Source organism: Stegodyphus dumicola, chromosome 7 (genome assembly GCF_044657685.1).
Source record: "Stegodyphus dumicola isolate Sdum_Otavi_A_Nest chromosome 7, ASM4465768v1".
NCBI classification, from domain to species: domain Eukaryota; kingdom Metazoa; phylum Arthropoda; class Arachnida; order Araneae; family Eresidae; genus Stegodyphus; species Stegodyphus dumicola.
In genome coordinates, this window is record NC_140774.1 from 185,569,474 (window position 1) to 185,590,352 (window position 20,879).

The 20,879-nt window shown below is 29.6% G+C and overlaps 1 protein-coding gene across 4 annotated transcripts in view; it reads left to right on the forward strand.

The window, feature by feature from the left end:
* LKRSDH (lysine ketoglutarate reductase/saccharopine dehydrogenase) overlaps positions 1-20,879 on the forward strand; it is a 94,275-nt gene that overhangs the window by 67,239 nt on the left and 6,157 nt on the right. For all 4 annotated transcript variants that reach the window (XM_085821152.1, XM_085821154.1, XM_085821153.1 and 1 more), the window contains 5 exons: positions 7,013-7,089; positions 10,720-10,783; positions 13,249-13,416; positions 16,521-16,616; positions 18,945-19,063. In XM_085821152.1, the coding sequence (XP_085677278.1) occupies positions 7,013-7,089; positions 10,720-10,783; positions 13,249-13,416; positions 16,521-16,616; positions 18,945-19,063 (524 nt within the window). The remainder of the gene's footprint in view (positions 1-7,012; positions 7,090-10,719; positions 10,784-13,248; positions 13,417-16,520; positions 16,617-18,944; positions 19,064-20,879) is intronic.

Sequence of the window (20,879 nt, forward strand, 5' to 3'; positions counted from 1 at the left end):
CATATTAAATTTTAGGGTAATAAATGTATTATTAAAGCATTATTTATAAATCTGAAACTGGACACATAATTTATATGTACTGCTTTCCTAAAGTTAAGCATGCAATAGTAAATTTGACTTAAAGGCAGATAAGTCAGTTATATATTTACGACTCAAATAATATAGTAGGCAAAATATATTTAGATATATATATATATATATGTACACTGTGGGAAAAAAATGCAACAGTTCTACATTTTCCGTTTTACTGGCCGATTGACAAAATTCAAATTGTGTTTTTCATGTCTTGAAAGCATGACTTGGGATATATATTAGATTTATATATAGCATTTTTCTAACATAGGTATTTTGACACAAAATCGGACTTTTTTTCTGAAATAACATACCATTTTTTTCCTATATTTCGATTCTATGATTCAAATTATGCCTAGATATTAAATTTTGTAAAATTTTGGTTCCAGAATTTACAAAAATTTATATTGGTGCAATTCTTTCAGTTCGTGCTAAGAATAATTCATTTGGCAACCTTCTTAATAATGTGGCAACCAATTTTCCTTTCAATTCCATCCTTCCTACCTTTTTACATTGTGCTTGAACGGGGGGGGGGGGAAGTCACATCGTTTCTACTTCCAAGATAATTTAAAGCAAAGTGTCTAAACCAGATTTGATGTTTTATGACTTTCAACAAATATGCCAAATTTCAAAACGCACCAATATATAAATTCACATATATCTTCGGAAATTTTAAATAAAAACTATAATTTTTTGCGGATATATTTAGAAATACGTCTACTTTAAGATGATGGTAAAAAATTTATAGATTATAATTTAAAAATTTTTATGAAAAATTTATAAATTTATTAAAAATAAATCATAAAAAAATGGTGAATTTTATTTGGAATGAACCTAAATTTCGAAATATGAAAGGAAGAATCAAATAAGTTTAATAAAAAAAGAGAGATTAATAAATATATACCAAACTCGATTAACGTTGAGGAGCTAAACTATTGAGAGCTAATTTTTTAAAACTACTCGTACGAATTTTACAAAACTTGTTAGTTTGGCATAATTTGAGTCGTAGAATTGAAATATGGAAAAAAAGTTGGTATGTTATTTCAGAAAAGGTCCGATTTTGTGTCAAAATACCTATATTAGAACAATGCTATATATAAATTTAATACATATCCTAAAGTCGCGTTTTCGACACATGAAAAACGCAATTTGAATCTCGTCAATCGGCCCAGTAGAATGAGAGATATAGAACCATCCCCCCTTTTTTTGTGCAGTGTACATCATATTTTGTGTACTAAAAAATATCTCTAAACTTCCATATCTTCCTAAAGTGCACCAGAGGAAAATAATTGCTGTTCCTCTAATATGGGAGTTTCCATTTCTTTTTAGAGTGCAGTCAAATTCCAGTTTACTGTGAGAATGAGCCTCATGTTTTAATTATTAAGCCTGATTATTTCATTGCTGTCTCATGTTTAGCCCCTTTGAAGATTATGGTCTAGCAAGTTTTTCAACATTCAGTAAGAGAATCAGGGAGCCAAGAGCAGCATTTTGCCAATTCTTGGTCTCTTTGCTCATTGAAAAATATGCACCTCGTTTCCTGTTCTTGTGTAAAGATTTTTAAGTAGCCAAGATGGTGAAAAGAAATTTTTTTTTAATAGTTACTAAGAGAAAAGGGGTTCTAGAAGGTGACTGTTGAAAACTTCAGGTTAAGTTTACTCAATGACAAGGAATTAGTTTGTTCAAACTATGTTTACCATTTCCCATGTGTAACATATTTTTGAAGAATATTCAAAATATCTGCATTGCCTGAAATATGGGGCTGAATTATAGTGCAGTGTCTTCTGAGGAAATGTTCCTCTACAAATTTTAGACAGATGTGTAGTGAAGTGTTTCTCTGTATGGGATTGCTTTGTGGGTAGCAAACGGAACTTTGTACAACTTTAATTCCGAACTTTTTTATGCATTTCAGTATAAGCACACTCATAAAAGATGTGGCATGGTTGGTCTGCAGCTCTTTTTGAAATCGTATTTGTCTAAAAATTTGAAGGAAAACATCAACAATTGTAGTTTAAAAAAGCTTTGCAATGGAAACTGCATCTGGATAGTTAGAAGACATTCAGATGGTAGTTATAAGATTCTTATTTCCAGAAGTTGTCATGGGCAAGCCCACAAGCATTGCATAATATTTCTGTGATAATAGAAACAATTTTCAAAGGTGTTTTCTTTTCATCTTGAAGCTTTCCAAATCTTTGACATTTCTCTCAAATTTTAACAAATTTCTCGAAATCTTTGTAACAGGCTGATAAAAAGTTTTGAACAAAGCATCCTTGGTCTTTGTTGCATAAAGATGGGCTGCTGTTTTTTCATGACAAATAGTCATCAACTGTTTCCGATATTTATTAGGAACAACAATTAATAGTCTTAGGATTCCGTCATCTTTTGAGAGCTTTTCACCTTTCAACATATACCTTGTACCTTTACAAGACTTTCTTTTAGCTTCTTCATATAGTGGCTTCAATTCAACACTCCCTTTTGTTCTGTATAAATATTTCTGGAGAGGCTTTTATCAGACCTAATTCAGAACTTCCATATTCCACAGGAGGCAAAATTTCATTTTCGGAAAGTGTGTCTTTGTCCCTAAGTTGAATTTCCAAATTTAACTGATCTAGATTAACTAGATTTTCCAATTCTAGAAATAGTTTTCATCACGAGTTTGAATGGCATTTATCATATGAATTTGAACTTCTTCACTTTGTTTTGCTTCTTCAAATAATCCAGCTGTTCTGTTACCTAAAAGGTACTTGCCCTAATCTAATGCATCTCTTAAGCCTTTGTTGTTATATGACCAAATTCACATTCAAGCTGTATCTCAGCCAAAGATAAGTACGCTGGATATTCTTCCAGAGGTGTCTGTATCCACACAGTTTACTTGTGTACATGGAAGGCTTTACGTACCTTTTTTTCGGGGGGGGGGGAGATCAAGTCCAAAATTGCACTAGTACCTTTAAGTATGGGCATTTTATAGCCATTTACTTTACCTAGGCTGGTGTATGGAGTCATAATATCCTTAAAACTGTGTTTGAAAATTCTATTTGGGGCTACAGTTTCCAAATCCATCTTGAGTTATCACACTGGGGTTGGAGACAGCCTCGTTCATAACAATTAGGTTGTCTTGTTTTGCATAAATTTTATTGCTGAATTCTGTCTTAATTATAAAGTTCTAAAATCTTTCAAGATTTCTTTAGGATTGTATTTACATTGATTGCTGCCTTGCATTTTGATAACCCTGTTGTGGTTTGTAGGATTTTTCTTTCTTAAAGCTTTGTGTAATATTCTCATACTAGTCTAATTTTTCTGCTAGGTCATGTGGATTTTATTCAGGTATCAAGAAAATGCTGTGTCACTTCTACTGGAACACAGTATTTAATTTGCTTAGTAACTATTAAGTATTTCAATTTCTCAAATTATTTAATTTCTAAATCCTCAATCCACTCTGAATAATAACTATAAAGTTCACAAGCATAATTGCTGCAAGAGTTTTGAGGAGTTTTTTGATGTCAATAAAAGCTCTCTTTCAACTTTTTATTATTAATATCTTTTTAAGATTAAATTTTTCACATAATCATACTTGGTTGCAACTTCAGACAGTCCTTTGGCTGACATGTTGGAGATTTTGGCAGGTAAGGCATCCAAAAGGTAAGCTATCCAGGGACCTGAGCCATTTCAGCTGTTCTTTCAAAATTTATCAAACAGTTCGATTTCATCCTTTTTTCATCAAACTTGGCAGCAGTTTGGGTCAACTGGATTTTATTATTCGATTCTGCTTTATTTGTTTGTGATTCTCTAGCTCGTACTTCTTAATTTTGCACTCATCAAAAAGTTGACTTCCTGATTATTTTTTTGAATTTCTGGGACGTTACTTGTGAGTGGCATATCCTCACAAAATTCTTCATCTACATCTATTAAATTCTACCCCTGGCAGGAAAAGATATTGTTGAAACAGAAAATTCTTGGACAGCATATCAAAATTAATTTTGAAAGGGTTTAGACCAATATTCAAAAATTCAAACTGGTTAGTGCCATCTAGCAATTTTCTTTTCGTGTGTGTGATCAGGAATTCAAATATGACACAGAGTACTTTATTTCAAAGAAAATACTGAGTATAATAAATATATGTGCTTTCCATTCAAGAAAAATCTGCAAAGATTGCTTTGCAGATTAGAAAAGGCATACTAGAGTAAATAAATAAATAAATAAATAAATAAATAAATAAATAAAAAAAAAAATGCTTGTGACTTGATTCACAAAGTGAAATTCTTGATTTGGGGCTAAGACAAGAGCTCATATTTATTCATAGAGAAAAATTCTTTTTGATTTGGAACTCTTAATACAAGTGAAAATTTTAAAATGAAAATGTTCTAATACTACATAATAACTTCTCCCCTCTAATACAAAAGCTGAAATCTACAACAAAAATCTTTTGAATTTATTACTGTAATACAAGAGCTTAAATTTTAGGATGGAAATATTCCAATATTATGCAACAAATTTGCCGCTCTAATACCAGAGCTTGAATTTATATATATATATATATATATATGTAAAGAAAAAAACTTTAATGTTACTAATTAATTTGACGCTTTAATGCAAAAGCAAAAATTTAGAATAGTTGAATATAATTATGAGTTGAAACATTTTCATGAAAAATGGCACCATATTCATAAAAAGTCTGGTATGCACATTCCTGTATTCTGTTGGCTTTTAAATAAGACTGGTTTCAATTTTCAATCCCAGAAACTGCCACCAGATATCTTTTTCGTCTGTAGCAAAGTTTTTTTTAAAGAAAAAAATGTCGCGGCGCGCAATGAACTGGAAGTTGATCAGTCAGCACTATATCCTTATCTTCAGGGCAGATGTTTTTATTTTATACAGCTTATAATTCCTTACTAAATGTAGTATTTCATCTCGATGTACTCTGTCTTATTTAGATATGATTTAAATCAAATTCCTCGTCATTATAAATATCACGAATACACATCAAATAGCTTTCTGGTTACAATTTTCTAATTTCGTCTATGCGTAATGTATGCTTTACGCATGCGCACATTGAAAGAAATGTTTAATAAGGTAAACAAATAAATATTAAGCTTTTTTATTTGTAAATTTTGATGCCCTTTAGATCATAATTGCTCTTTATTTCATAAATTACGGTTTCATATTTTTAATTTTATAATTTCTGCATGCCATCTAACCAGATTTAAATTGATGATCTATAATCCGGAAAAAACGATAATCCGGAATCACCAAAGTCCCGACGAGTCCGGATTAAAGACTTTTGAACTGTATTAGATTGTTAAGCCATGCATCCAGGTCAAGGAAAAATACATATAGTTTTATCTTTACTAAATGGTGTTACCTTCCAAATTGAGTGAAATTTTCTGATGTAATCTCTTTTTCTTTGGGTTTTATGTTTTTTCATAATGCTTTCTATTTCACAACAAGTTTAAGACTTGAAATTTTCAAATTCAGTTGTGAGTCCATCTAAATCTAAAATAAGTAAATAATAATTAGATTCATTTTTTCTTACAGATACTAGAGAAGTATCTACAGTTAATATAAAATCAATTTTTTTCAAGGGGAGGTGAAAAAACACAGAAAAGTATTATAATTAACAGATTTTTTTTAAATACAATTTGCCATTGTGTTTTCATGTAGCAGTTTTTTTAAAAAAACTTAACATTACGAATGAAGAAGAATAAACATTAATCGAAACTAAGAAAATGTAAATGATTATGACATATCTGCTATCACTGCTGTTACCGCCCACGTAATTTTTCTGTTTGTATTTTCTGTATATAGTTTTGTTTTACATTGACAGTTTGTGTTAGCAGTTTTTTCATCTTTCTGTAACAAACAAACTTAACTTTTTTAAAGAATGTGCCTCATTAATTTTGAGTTAATTAAAGCTGGAAAAAGTATGTGGACAGAGAGTTTGCCCAAGCACATTCCAAAAATCTTTGATGGTAGTGAGATCTTGCAAATATGGTGGCTACTCTATGTGAGCAATACTTTTAATCTGAAAAAAAAAAATTAATCTGAAGGATCTCATCTACCAGGTTTCCTATACACATCAAATAGTATGTATGTTCCTATGTATGCACATACAATATTGTTCAAAAAATAAATGCAAGACCAACTGTTGCAGCATATAAAGTCAAAGTGAAATTATTCTTGATCATTTTGAACTATACAGTACCTACTTTTAAGATATGCCAGTTCATTTGATGTGGTATTTCTATGAAACTCCTACTGCACAATTTCACTGTCAGCATAAAGTTGTGGTATTCAGTGATATTATTCATAGCTATTTCATGTACTACTTTCTTTTCTACAGATCCTAATGCTCTTATCTGATTCCAACAAGAAACTTGGACTCATCTGTGAACAGTACATTGGATTAGTTTCTTTCCAGTTGTCATGTTAATAATTCTACTGTAATTGAGCTTGTTTGGATTTAATCTTTAAAGGAACATACACTCATTGTTATCTAAGCCATATAGTCTTTTCATTTGTAATCTTGGTTTCACAATTATCTAAATATTGAACTTGCTATTAGTATATTAACCATTAATTTTAGAATTGGCATTATAACTGGTTAATTGGGCTTAGCTAATAAAACCCAGAATTTACATTGCATGTTTAATTTATCAACAGAGACAGTTTATACTCTGCTGAAAGCTTTATGGTGGTCCTCAAAACTCTGAATTTATTTTGTTGAGAGTAAATAAAACATTGCAGGTAAAAAGAGTGGCTAAATAAAATGCAAGAACAACAGTGAACATAATTTCTGAGAAGCAATTTTTGTTCTTCAAGTTATGCTGATAATTGTGATATACTTAAATGATGTCATTGTTTTTTTTTTTTTTTTTTTTTTTTCGTCTGTTTTGTCTGAATAATTTGGTGTGCTTTACTAAATCATTTGAAACATTTATATTTTCAGATAACATCATTTGTTTCTTTTTGTGGAGGACTGCCAGCACCAGAATATTCTGATAATCCTTTAAGGTACAAATTTAGGTAAGTTAACTATTTATAATAATTATTATTAGCCTGTTCAGTATTTCATATTTTATGAATAATTTCTAAATTCTTTGAATTGGAAAAAAAGGGGGGAAAGGATTCCGTATGTAAAGGAGTTAAATATTTAGATATTATTAAAATTATACATATTTTATCTTCAAAATGTAAAATGTTTGATCAATAAATTGAAGATACTTTGAAAAAGATCAATACATTAATAGGAGATTAAAATGTGATGTATTCTTTGTATGTTATCTAGATATCCTTTCTATATACTTTAAATCACCAAAGCACCATAAACAGCTCTTCAATAGTCTGTTAATCATACTTGGGCACAAAGGATGGTCTCCACCAAATACTGCTAGTGTTACAAGCCATTTTGGATATAATATTAGCTTCAACTGCATTTTAGATTCTTGTTTTAAAGACCTTGTGAGATTTAGTAGGACTTTGAATGCCACATATATATTAACCTTCCAGCACGTGTGCTATGCACAAAATTTACAACAAATTCCGTTTTTAATGCACACATTTCACATATCGCAGCTGAAACATCTGAATGTCATTTCTATTCCTTCTTTCAACTCTTCCCCACATCATGGAATGTGCCAAAAGGAAGTCGTATAACATTTTTTGTTTTTTTTACTGTGCTTTTGCGCTATGTGACAGCTTCGTAAAAGTTATGACACTCGTGGTCGTGGGGGAAAATTTGGAAAATATTTTTTTCTCAAATATTTTGTAACTTTATTAATTAATTGAAGTGTATTATTTTAATTTGTATAAATTCGAGTCTATAATTTTTATATCGGTCTTCGTGGTAAAAAAACATGTGCAACCAGCTGATTTTGCTCGCATTCTTCAAGAATTATCTGATGAAAAAGAAGACAAGGAAACTTTTGGATGTGAGAATAATAACACTTACCTGAGTGAAAATGATGGCCTAATTTGAATTGTTATATATGATAGGAATAAAAAAAAGAACACCATGTAAATACAAAGGAATTGTTCTCAAGTGATGGCACTGAAATTGAAATAACAAGAGCTGTGATTATCTACAAGAGATTTTTTATTTTTGACAAGTTGTCTTCGACTCGATGATAAATCAATGGGACAGGACAGATGAATATTAAAACTAGCTTGCATTTTAAGATATAGTTATTAAATAATAAATTTTTATAATGAAATACATCATTGCTTTTCCACCTGACTGATTTGAACATTTAAAAATAATTTGCTATCATTTAAATGTGACATCATTTGTATTTTGCAGTAATAAGGTTAATATTTTATGTTTTAACAAATTTATTATCAATATTCACTCATTTCTGTCATTTTTCGTGCCAAAAACTGTAAAATAACAGATGTCTAAAAAATACGATGTGCACATGCTGTAAGGTTAATTCCAGGCTCGCACCAAGCATAATCGGCGTCCTCGTGCAAATGTCTAGCGAGTGCCTTTATGCAGTGACAATATTAGAGGGAAAGTGCTTATGGTTAACACTTAGAGTAGAGTATTATTAACATAACAGTTTGAAAAAAATTACATTTTCTCTTTTAATTTTTGTAAATGTGCAAACATTTTGTACTTTCTTAAAATCCACACTCAAACATATTTATTGAAGAATTATACATTATAAAAAAATGAAATTACAAGCGAAGCAAATGCATTGGATAGCAAATATATTGCTTAACACAATTTATTTTCTTAAAATTAAAAACAAATTAATTTACATACCTAATAAGTTTGTACGAAGTAAATTATTGCTCGCAGCATCATTTACGACAAGGTTTGAAATGTGATTACAGTAGAACACAAAAAATTCTCTAGGGTTGATGTCCAAAATGCTTTTCTGCCCACCTCTATGTTGTTGACAAACGATATAGAGTTTCAAACGGTGATGCTACTTATTTTTCAAAAGTTTGCAAAAACTGCAGTTCATGCACAAGATCTTATACTATGTATATTGCTTTCATTTTTGTTAGTTAATTCTTTTTATATTTTTTGACGTAAGTTTAGCTGATCTTGTACTATATGTAAACAAAAATACGTGATGCCGATGCATGTGTAAAAGGGTAGACATGTTCGACAAATAGCTTAATCCTTATTTTGTGTCTGCTGTTGCAATCGTAGTAATTGTAACAATTATCGTTTTGGCGATTTTTGGTTATTGCTTATTGTTATTATACATAAAAAAAGTTAAGTGTAGTTACTTATTATGTTAAACTTAGGTTAGCTTTTTAATTCAGAAAAGCTACGGTTTGAGCATAATTACTCAAAAAATGTTTTACATGAACCATTTGTTTATTAAATTATTATTTTTCGGGAAAAAAGATAGACATATTCCGAATAACACTGAATTTATAATATACCTATTTGAGATTTGAAGTGAAGTAAAAATATACAAGGTTCTCTGAAATTACAAAATGGCCATTTTCTCATTTTAAGCTCTACGGAAAACTGAAGAAAACTTATTCGTTATTTCATTATGTCTTAAATACATACTTTAAATTTGATTTATTTATTTTAGTAAACAAAAGAGTACCACTACCTCCTAGAATTATTTGGTATTGATCTAATAGTTCATATTTTGTCCCAGCAATGGTTTAAGATATACTCACTTTTTCAGAAGAAAGGTAAAATATTTCAAACAATGGCTTTCCGAGTGTTTTTAACAAGAAGTGTTTCTCACAGTGGTTCTTATAATAGTTATTTTCTACTTTTATTTTCACTTTTTCTGCTTCTAAAAACTGCTTGGGTATCAGAATTTACTGAAGCAAAGAAAACGAGAGGAAGACTTAATAAACCAAAATATTATAAATTTACTTAGTTCTTCCAAAATCCAGGAAATACCCAAGCTGACACTACCAGCACTAGTTGTCCATCAACGTCTCAACTACTATTGAAATTACCAAAAAATATAATATTCAGAAAGAGTTAGGGATTGTTTTCAGCCACGAATTACCTTTAACTTCAATGCAGCCGGTCGAAATAAGAGAAAAAATAATAGCGACATATACAATTTCTCCAGTAGATACGATTTCATTGATAAAGGGAGTGATAAAATATTTTTAAGTATATCTAATATAAATTGCATGTATATGTGTTGTATTCAACTTGATCATTTTTATGAATATTTGCAGTTTCATTGCAATTAATAGAAGTTACTTCTTAATGTCATATGTAAGTGGTATAGAATCCTGTTTTTTAATAATTTTTGTAGTTCTTTTGCTTTGAAGTTTTTAACATTAAACTCTTTTGTGATTTTAGAATAACCTGATTTCTCATATTGCTGTTTCTTTTCTATGTCATTTTTTTTTTAAATTTACTTTCGATTTTTATCAAAAAATGAATGATAAATATCCATTATTGACAACCAATACTGGAGCATAATATCTTTTAAGTTTATTATATAACTTATTTCAATGTATAGTACTTCTGCTAATCAATAAATTAATTTTGTACTATCTTCTTAAAATATATAGTATGATAAATATTAATTTTTTTAACATATTCTCAGATGCTTAAGTTTAATACTGAGAAAGTGCATTCTGAATCAACTGTTGAGTTTAATATATTTACTGTTTTAATTGTATGTTCTTCTAAAATTTTTATTTAACTACTTTCAGCTGGAATCCTCGTGGTGTTTTATTAAACACTCTGTCAGGTGCTACATACTCTGAAAATGGACAGGTTAGTACTTAATTTAAAAAAAAAAATTCACTGTGTCAGTAATCTATAGATAATCAAGAAAAATGTTAATTTACTAGCAAGCGTGCTGCATTATTTACATTCGCACATTTATCGCCAGATTTGTAAGTCTTAGCAATAAGTTCACTTTAAATAATTTTAAAAAACCGAGTCCTAAAATATGTAAATGAAATACTTTATAATCTTTCACCTTTGCATCATCACTGCAATATATTTCCTGGATCCTGAATATGTCACTCAATGAGAGCAATAACTTTAAATCTAATGGAAATGCTTTTAATAGCATAAAAGATACAAAGATTCTTGAACGTTACCTTTTTCTTTATGACGCTTCCAGATAATAAGGGAAAAAATGAGCCTGGAATATTTTACACTATTCTTGAAAAGAGTGAAGTCATTCAAGCGTTTTATGGCAGTCTATCATTTGATGGATTTTTCTTATCACAATTTAAGGACATTGTATTCCGTTTTAAAAGTACTTTGGAAACATCTTTCAAGGAAATCATGTTCAACATGCTGTAATAAATTTGAATATATTTCCAGTTGAGTGGTTTTAGTAGGAAGATTAGATAATGGCTCCAGTATTTCGGGCTTTTGCTCACACCAGAAATTTCAGAGTGGTTTGGTAAATTTTAAATACCTTGAAATCCCTTACTCCCATCTGGTTAAAGGCAGTATTGCTACAAATAAAACTGCTAGCCACAGACACGATTCTGAATGAAAGAAGTATGAAGCATCACATGATTAAGGAGGGATATACAGGGTGATATTTTTTTAAAGTGACAGTTTTTGGAGTGCTCTGTAGCGCGATATAATAGCCGAAATGGCACCAAACTTGGTATTTAGACTAATCAAGACATGGGAAAAAGGATTCAGTGAAAAAAATAGTTCTAAAAATCGCCGCTAGGACATTTTGTGGTGTAGCTGTAGCTTACAACAACGAGAATTAGCATAAAACACGGGTATCAAAGAAAAATGCAAATGTTGTGCGATGACAGCGCCAGTAATAGGGACTATAAAAGCAAGTAGTAGACAGCTCCAACAAATAGTAATTTAAAATTGTAGCTGGATCTTCTTAATTATCTTTAAAATTTCCTAATAAAAAATTAGTGTTGTTATAATACATAATTTCTTTTTAACATCAAAAGGTTTTTTACAAAACTTTTTAATGTTAAGTGAATTAAGAATGCACCTTTTAATTTTTTACATGACATAGTCTGTGAATTTATTTTTAACATCCACATGTAAACATTAAGGAAAGAAATCCAATGGTTTTTATAATATTTAGTTTCATTTGTTTTGTGGAATTTATTTTATAGTTTGCTTTATTGAAAATGATTAAATTGTTTAAAATTCATTTTATATCAGATTTCATGGATGAGGGTGAATATGCTTTTTCATTTTTACTATCTTTTCTGTCATTTTTTTTACTGCTTTGATGCATGTGTTCAATTTATAGTCTCTATATTATATTATAAGGTCTTTAAAATTGTCATTGGGTAGAAGAAAAGAACACCTTTAAAATATGCTGAATAAATTTTCCTTATTTTCTGTTAATTTTGTCTGAACAGTTTTTTAAAAATTTGTCCTGTGTTGTACAAATTAGTTTTATCACTCATGTGACCTGGTTCTTACTAACTTGTCAGGCTTCAGAAGTACCTCATTTACTTTGCTGTATCATTAATAAAAAGAAACAAATTATATTTCTAATAGAACATCTTTAAACTATTTAAGGACGTCATATTGTGTACAGAATTTAAAGAAAAGTCTTTATAGAAGGATTGTATGGTTTCTACTTTTTAGTAAAGATTAGAATACTTATATCATCAATTAAAAGATTTTTTGAAAGAACTCTGTTACATGATTAGAAATTTTATGCCGCTTTATTTTTATGTAATTTATATGTGATTAATAGTTATTATAAATTATAAGTTTTCAATGTTACCTTTCAGAAATTCATGTGTAGTTAATTCGAATTTGATCAATTTTGATTCCTATTGAGATTTAATCCAATTAGGCATTAAGAGTTTGTTTTTAACATTTAACAAAAGATTTTAAAAAATAAGTAATTAATTAAAATGGTTTATGCTAAAGATAGAAGTGAGCATTTGACAATCAACACTCCCTCAGTAAAAAAAAAAAAAAAAAAATTCCCAGTAAGAATATATGAAAGTAGTAAATTTTTTTTCATGAAATACTTCTGACTTCAGTCGTTTAGTTTTTTTTTTTTTTTCCCAGTTTAGTATATTTAGTTTGAAATTGTATTCTGTACTAAGTTTTGTGCAGAAATTACAGTGCAAACAAACTGAAATTATATTTGTCAGTAGCTTTCATATGATATGATACTTATGCATAGTTTCTGTTATGAGTTTTTTCACATCTATGATTAATTTTGATGATATCTTTATTTTATTTATTTTTATTTTATTTATTTTTATTTCCCTCAGATTATAAAAATTCCTGGTGGTGGATCTCTGATGGACCACGTTCGAGAAATCACTTTTCTTCCTGGTTTCAATTTGGAAGGCTATCCCAATCGAGATTCTATCATCTATAGTGAAGCATATAATATTCAGTCAGCAGAAACTGTACTGAGAGGAACTCTTCGTTACAGGGTAATTTGCTGGGTGTGACTGTGCATATTTTCCCTTAATATATGTTTCGAACGATACCATTTCTGTTTTTTCCCAATTTCATTCAAGTAGACTTCTTAAATATTTTACTTTAATGTTTCTAATTCCTCATTCTCATAATTTTCATAAATGTCACTGTAAAAATACCCATTTTTTTTACTAAAGAAATTTACTAAAGATTGTCTAAGTGTATCTTATTATGATTTTTAAGTATAATCAAAATCACATCCAGTGGGGTATTTGCTTTACTTAATGATATCTAAAAAATCGAGCTTCTGCCAGCCATAGTATGTAAGTTTTTCATTGTTCGATATATTATCTTTCTGGGATTTCAACTAAGCAATAAATCCTGTAGAAAAACATATGTAAGCTAATAATATTGTCTAGAGGGAGTATTTAAGAGGTTTATGTATTTATTAGTAGAATATATTAAATGTGCAATTACTATGTTGTCCTTTTAAAGATGAAGATGCATTTATTTATTAAATATTTCTTTCTCTCAAAGTAAGCAAATATAATTTCCTATTAGTTATAATGACTATAAATTTTTTTACTACTTTATGAAAATATTAAACACAAGACTGAACAAATGCTGTAAGATAGATCAAAATGCTTAACCTCTTGATTATTTTTACTTTTGTTTTATTTATTTATTTTCAAATAACATGTTTTTACATAAAGCCAGTGTCGTCAGTGTATAAATTCTGTTCGATAGAAAACAGTAGCATTTTTGTGTTTGATCTACCTGTAAATTTATCTTAATATTAAATGATTGTATTATCAGAACTGTTTATTTCATCACACTGTGAAATGAGCTAATACTTAGCACTGTCTTAGCTTCAGGATGTATCATTATTCCATTTGTGTCACTGTGGAAGCATGCAACACCATTTCAGGTTTTCAAATGAAAAATATTGTGCATCCATTGTCTTTGATAATGAATAATTTTCAGCAGAAACAAGAAATGAATTTAAAAAAGGTCATGAAGTATTATTGAAAAGGAAGATAGTACAATAGATGTCCAGAAACCTGCAAAGCTTGAAAGAGGTTGTGCGGATTTTTGGATTTTGAAGATTTCAAGACAGAAAAGATAAATCGTAATATTCAGAATAAAAGTGCAAAATAAATAAGGCATATTGCATACATTTAAGTAAATTATTATATACATTATTACAATAATATACATATTATATTAATTTATTATATAAGTTAATACATATTTATTATATTATTCATTTATATTAGGGATTAAAGGGATATTTAAAAGCATTAAGGACGTGTACAATAAAGACACTTAAAAATAAATAATAAAATATTTTTCCCCCATCATGTTTCAAACATTTTCTAAGCACTGCTTGAGGTTTTGGAGTCAAAACTGCTGCAGAAAGTTTGTCCATAAGCAAAATCTTTTGTATTATATTATTAGAATTTTTTCTTGAATAATTTTTTAAAAAATTGATTAAAATTGAAGTTTTTAGAAATATGCAACTGGAGCAATGAAGTTAAGGTAAAAGAAATTATGTGAAATGAGACAGACATTTAACCAGCCTGTGTTAAATTGATTTAAATATAATTAGATGTTTGTATTTTCCGAGGGAGAAAAAAGAAACATATAAATTATGATAAATAATAAATTTTGTCTTGCTCATTGCATACTGAATTAAGCCTTACTTGTATTAGTTTAGTTACTTACTATACCTACGTTTATTTCTTGCACATGCTTCAAACTATTCCGAGTCCTAAATAAATAAACTCCCACATATCCACTTATACATAAGGCTTTATATAGGGTCGGCGCTCGATACCACCTGATGCAGTCTCTACGGGTCCTAAATTCTGCTACAAAGTGCTTTCCTAAGTTCTAAATTTTAACCGTGCCTAAACTTTGGAGCCCTGTGCTTTCCCTAAATCATAAAAACTTCTCATGCCTTAATTTTGCTGCTCGGTGCCTCCCCAAATTCTAAAAGTTTTGTTTTCCCTAAATTCTGCCGTCCGGTGCGGCCATATTCTGCTGCCGCTTCTGGGTTTATGGTGAATAACATATCAGTTATTCTTAATTAAAATAGCACTAAATGTAATCTTTTGGCCTATGAGTTTCATTAACAAAATCTATTTTTAGCATATGAAAAGAAATTTTTGTTTAATTTTTCTTCGTTAACATTTCTTACAGCATTTAAAAATTTATAATCATCACCAAGCGTAATTTTAGCATAAAAGGTTGCCATACTCTTGTTATTCAATTACTAATATAAAAAAAGTTTAGACATCACAGCATGAGTTATTACTGAAGCTTTCATGTATTGATAAACATGGGGTGATGAAAGCAAAATATAATAAATAATGACTCGCCAGGTCAGCGATATAAAAAATAGGTGAATGTTTTGGAGTAAGATGTATGCCAAATAGATACTCAGCTGCGGAGCCAAATTACTAATCTCACAAATTTATGCTTACATGATTGTTTTTCCATAATGAGGTATTTTATTAAGTGCCTAAGTGAAATTAAGAATTGGAATTTTTAAGTGAAAATCTCCACATGTTTTGTTATGGAAGGAAAAATCAAATGCGCATGCGTAAAGCATTAATTAAAAAAAATGTGGCTTTGATGTCCGGATTTTATATCATTCCGAATAATGTATGTCTGGATTTTGAACTTTGTGCTGTATATAATATATGTATATGAATTGCTCTTTAAATGCACTGTGTACCACATATGAGTTTTAGATAGAATGTTTATTTAATATCTTTTTTATATTTGGATGTAAAAGTTGGTACTTGAACAAAAATGAGAGATAATTACTTTTTTTGCTAAAATAGATTGAAATCTCATAGATTATTTTTGTATGCTCAGGACTTTGAAAATTGAGGTGATAATTGGATAAGGTTAAATAAGATTTTTCTAAAAATAGCACAGATAAATGTTATGTGAAAAACTTTATTATTTTTGTTTGGAGATTTGTTAGGAGATAGTTTTACGATAATACTGTAGTTCCAGACCGCACATTTGATTCAAAATAAATTTATCTGTTTAACTATTAATTTAGCACATTCAAAAATATGGTTATTCCATTATTTTAACTCTGCAGGGTTATTCAGATGCTATCAAAGGTCTTCAATCTTTAGGGCTTTTAAGTGATAGTCCTCATCCTTCTCTGCATCATAAAGGGCCTGAAATTACATGGGTAAGTACATTTTTGTACTGTTTCGGTTCTTGGAAAAATAAAATTATCCAATTAATAATTTAATGCGTGTGAATACATATGAAGATATAAGTTCAGGAGAAGTTCAATATTTGACCATAGTAAAATTCTGCTATGGGAAAACTTTATATTGATCATTCAAAAATTTTTAAGTATTATGAAGAAGACAATTCATTTTAGAATTCTTTTATATTTTCAAATTTTTTAAACCCCTTTTTTTGAATTTTAGAAAAAATGTATGGTATGCACATTATATCATTTTAACCGTTATTAGATTACTACCCTAAATTCTGGTGAGGTGTAATTTTGATATTTTTCTAGGCTCACAACTGAGATTATCTTGTGAGTTATGGAACAAACTACTGTGTTATTGCTGATGAGTATAACTGTGTTTTTTTTTTTTTCCTTTGAGAACATACAGACTCCCCGTGCACCACATATGTACAACACGGGGCTTACAGAAGTAAGTTAACTAGAACATTAAAGGTTACATGTATAAGTAAACATTAAAAATTACATGCATAAATAAAGCGAACAAAAGCAGAGAACAGCAGTCTGGACTTCACGAAAACAGATAAGTTCACTGGCCAAGTCACTCCGAACATTTTCAAATCGTTCTGTAAGCATAATCTAGGGCCATCAAATGTAGGGCACGAGAAAATCAAATGTTCCACATCCTGAGGAACTCTTTTTGAACATTCACATAAATTGTTTGATCGTAGATTAAAACGAAACAGATAACTTGCAAATTTACCGTGACCAGATAAAAACTAAGACACTTTAAAATTTAACGAGAGGAAAGACTCGGAATTCAGTCTATGGTAAATAGAAGGAAGGAACTTTTTGGTGACTTCCGCATTACAAGATGAAATGTATTCCTCATTCCACATAGCTAAAAGCTTTTTATAATGAAAGGACTTCCAATAACTCTTTGGAATGCTAATGTTGATATCAATGGGTAAATTTAAGGCATCTTTAGCTAAGAAATCAGCTCTTTCATTTCCGTAGAAACCATGATGAGCACGCACATAAGCAAAGCAGATATCAATACCTCTAATTCTAAGTGAACTAACAGTTACAAGGGTTTCGATAACTAATTTATCGCAGCTGGTAATACTGTTCAAAAGTTTTACTGTAGTAGAGCTGACATTACTCATAATGTTGTAAACAAATTATTAAAAAATCCAGTGAATTGGAATCTGTGTATGACAAACATGTCTCAGAGACATGTCTGTATATGTCATGTAAATGTTTCAGAGAATTGTAACAAATAAAGCAACAGCCACTTTAGTGAACAGTTTTCGTTGTGGCTGTTTTTCTGAAAAGTATAGCACATATTATAGTATTTTGGCATACACATTGCCTTTAGAAATGAATATCATTTGAAGTTCTTCAACTTATACAAAATGAAAATAAAATGAACAAGGACAGTCCTTAATTTATAATAAGAGTACGGTAGAAAGTCTACATGGATTCCTATTTCCATAAAGGATTCTGTTTAGTGATAGTAATGTTTTCTTTATGAATGAAGTTAAAAACCAATTTGTATATTGCTGTGAAATCCATTATGGATGCTTTCCACTAAAATAGTTGGTGATACTGAAATCATGATAAAGAACTTATGCTGCTTATAAAGGTAATCTGTCCCCTCCCCTCTGCATCTTGTTGCGCTAAAGTACATGAAATGAAAAATTAAAAGCAAGTAATAGTCAATTTATAGGTTATTATCATTTTCCCTCCCCTCTGGATCTTGTTGCGCTAAATTACATGAAATGAAAAATTAAAAGCAAGTAATAGTCAATTTATGTTAGTTTATAGGTTATTATCATTTTCCAAATACGATATAAAATAGTCATATCCTTATTTTTTGAAAAAAATTCCATTTTATTTCTAATTTTATCATTTAGCTATTTTTCCTTTCAAAATTTCATGCCAGTTTTCAAAATAGCAAATATGGTCCTTATATCTCTCTCAACAGGCTTTCTACAATTACCATTTAGTTTTTATTCTTGCAATTATATTTTGGATTTTTGATTGAATCATTATTTCCATTATAAGATATTTTTCATTAAAGTAAAACATTTTTCTATTTATATGTTGCACAATATTTGTAACAGTTTCTAAATTACTTTTATCTACTATCAGTGTAATGAAAGCTCAGTATTAAGAACTTCCTAAAATATAAGAAAAATTTTCAGTAATCCTTCAAAGAAGTGAAATTACTCTAATAAGCAGAGATAAAATTATTTCATTCTGGAATTCTTCCCACCTGTTCTATAGTCCTAATTCTCTTTTATTTTAAATTTACAGAAACAGTTTTTGTGTAGTCTTCTTGGACAACAAGATCAAGAAATGCTGACTCCGAATCTCAAAAATCTTATTTATGATGTTGTAGGAAAATCAGAACTCCGGGTGGAAGCTATTGAAAGGTATGAGTAAAACAACTTAAAAAGATAGTACAGTTAAAATCTATTCAGAAATAAAGTTTTATAATTGCATAAAATTTCCAAAACTAGATTAAAAATTTTTGGAAGCTTTCTTAAACAACTCTGGCATAATACCAGAAAGGCTTTGTAATGTAAAAAACAACTTTTCATGTATTTTCATTTTATTTTAAGTTTGTATCCTTCGTTGATCTTTCATAGTACTATCTCTCATTAATTTTCCGTGTACAGTCGAATCTCTTATTTAATGGACAGTGTATTTTACATACTCCTTTTTTATGAAGTTTTTTATGGGATTCTGCTCAGGATGTGAATTTCCATGCATAAAATATTCCAAGTACTGAAATACATTCTCAGTTTAATGAAGTTTTTGAATGGATGATTTCTCAATATTTTTCTTTCTTCTTTAACCCTTTGCGACAGCATGCTGCTTAGCGTAACTCACCTTCGAGACGGTGTGTTGTTGCAGTTGTGTGATCTCGCAAGATGGGGTATTTCACGCCGCTAAATGTAACTTTTTAAAACAATTCATTAAAAAAGATTTTTTTTAGAAATTGTTTTGATTTTTTTCTGTAATGGTATCTAACACTAATATAATCATAAATGCAAAATATCAATAGATTCTGAAAATTTTTTAATTAAAATCTAAATGCAAAATAATATGTTTGACTCAATTTGATGAAATGTAAAAGAAAAAACTTACTTTAAACTGCATCTAAACATATGTAAAAATTAATAAATTATATCATTACATATTATAGCATAAATGATTCTGAAAGGAGACACTGTATGATAATCTAGTCGTATCATTTCATTAGTTATGGAACACATTTTCAGGTTGAACCTTTTAATTATTTCCAGCAGAATAATTAATCCTAGGAATCCCTTCATTTTAAGCACATGTACAGGAGTATATTGATTTTGGATAAAGATGGATTTTCACTTATCTTTTGTCAATGGAAATTATTAGTTTCTTCAACTGTTATGCTCATTGGATTGTCTTAAAAAAAAAGGGGGGGAAATCAGTTTCATTCACATAACTTTGAATTAAGTGTACTTCTGAAATTCCTATAAATTCATAAGTTGCTTAACAGATAGAGTTTATAATGGAGTAGCCACTGTTCTGCTGAGTTGTGAGATGAAAGCAAAACAAACTTCCAGTTCCATCTGTGACAAAATTTTGGTATCAGAATCACTATTCTCACTTAAATGTAGAGTCTTCGGTGTCAAAGCAGTTTTTCATGGACTCGAATGGACACTTGTGATCTTTTACAATTCAAATATACTCTCCTTCCGTCAAAAACTTCTTTCTCTTAGACATTGCACTATTAATTTAACTGTCTTAACAGGTGCAAAAAAACATAGTCTGCTCTCTGAAGAAGATGGAAACTGAGTACAGACCGTAGTTCCTAAAATCACAGCTCCAATCCCAAACTTCTCATGGGGGGGGGGAATCGAATGTGAAGCATTGGAAACTGTTCAGTGTTTATATCATGTGAAGCCTCAACTGTGTGTCAGCTGTGTTTTGTATACTTTATATCTGCTCGTACGAATCACCAGAATCGGAAAGTCACACAGACACAATGTCAAATGTATATGTTGTACATGTTGAAATAAGCTAACTGTAGTGAACACAGAGCACCATCTAGTGATTTGAAAAAAAATCTAAAAGAACTTGTATGTTTGAAAGTGCATATGTGACACAGCTGTCTGGAAGATTGATGCAGCAAATTGATACACCAGTGCATCATCCAGCTGCTAGTGACATTTGGGACTGATGCATATTTGGCACACACATTTG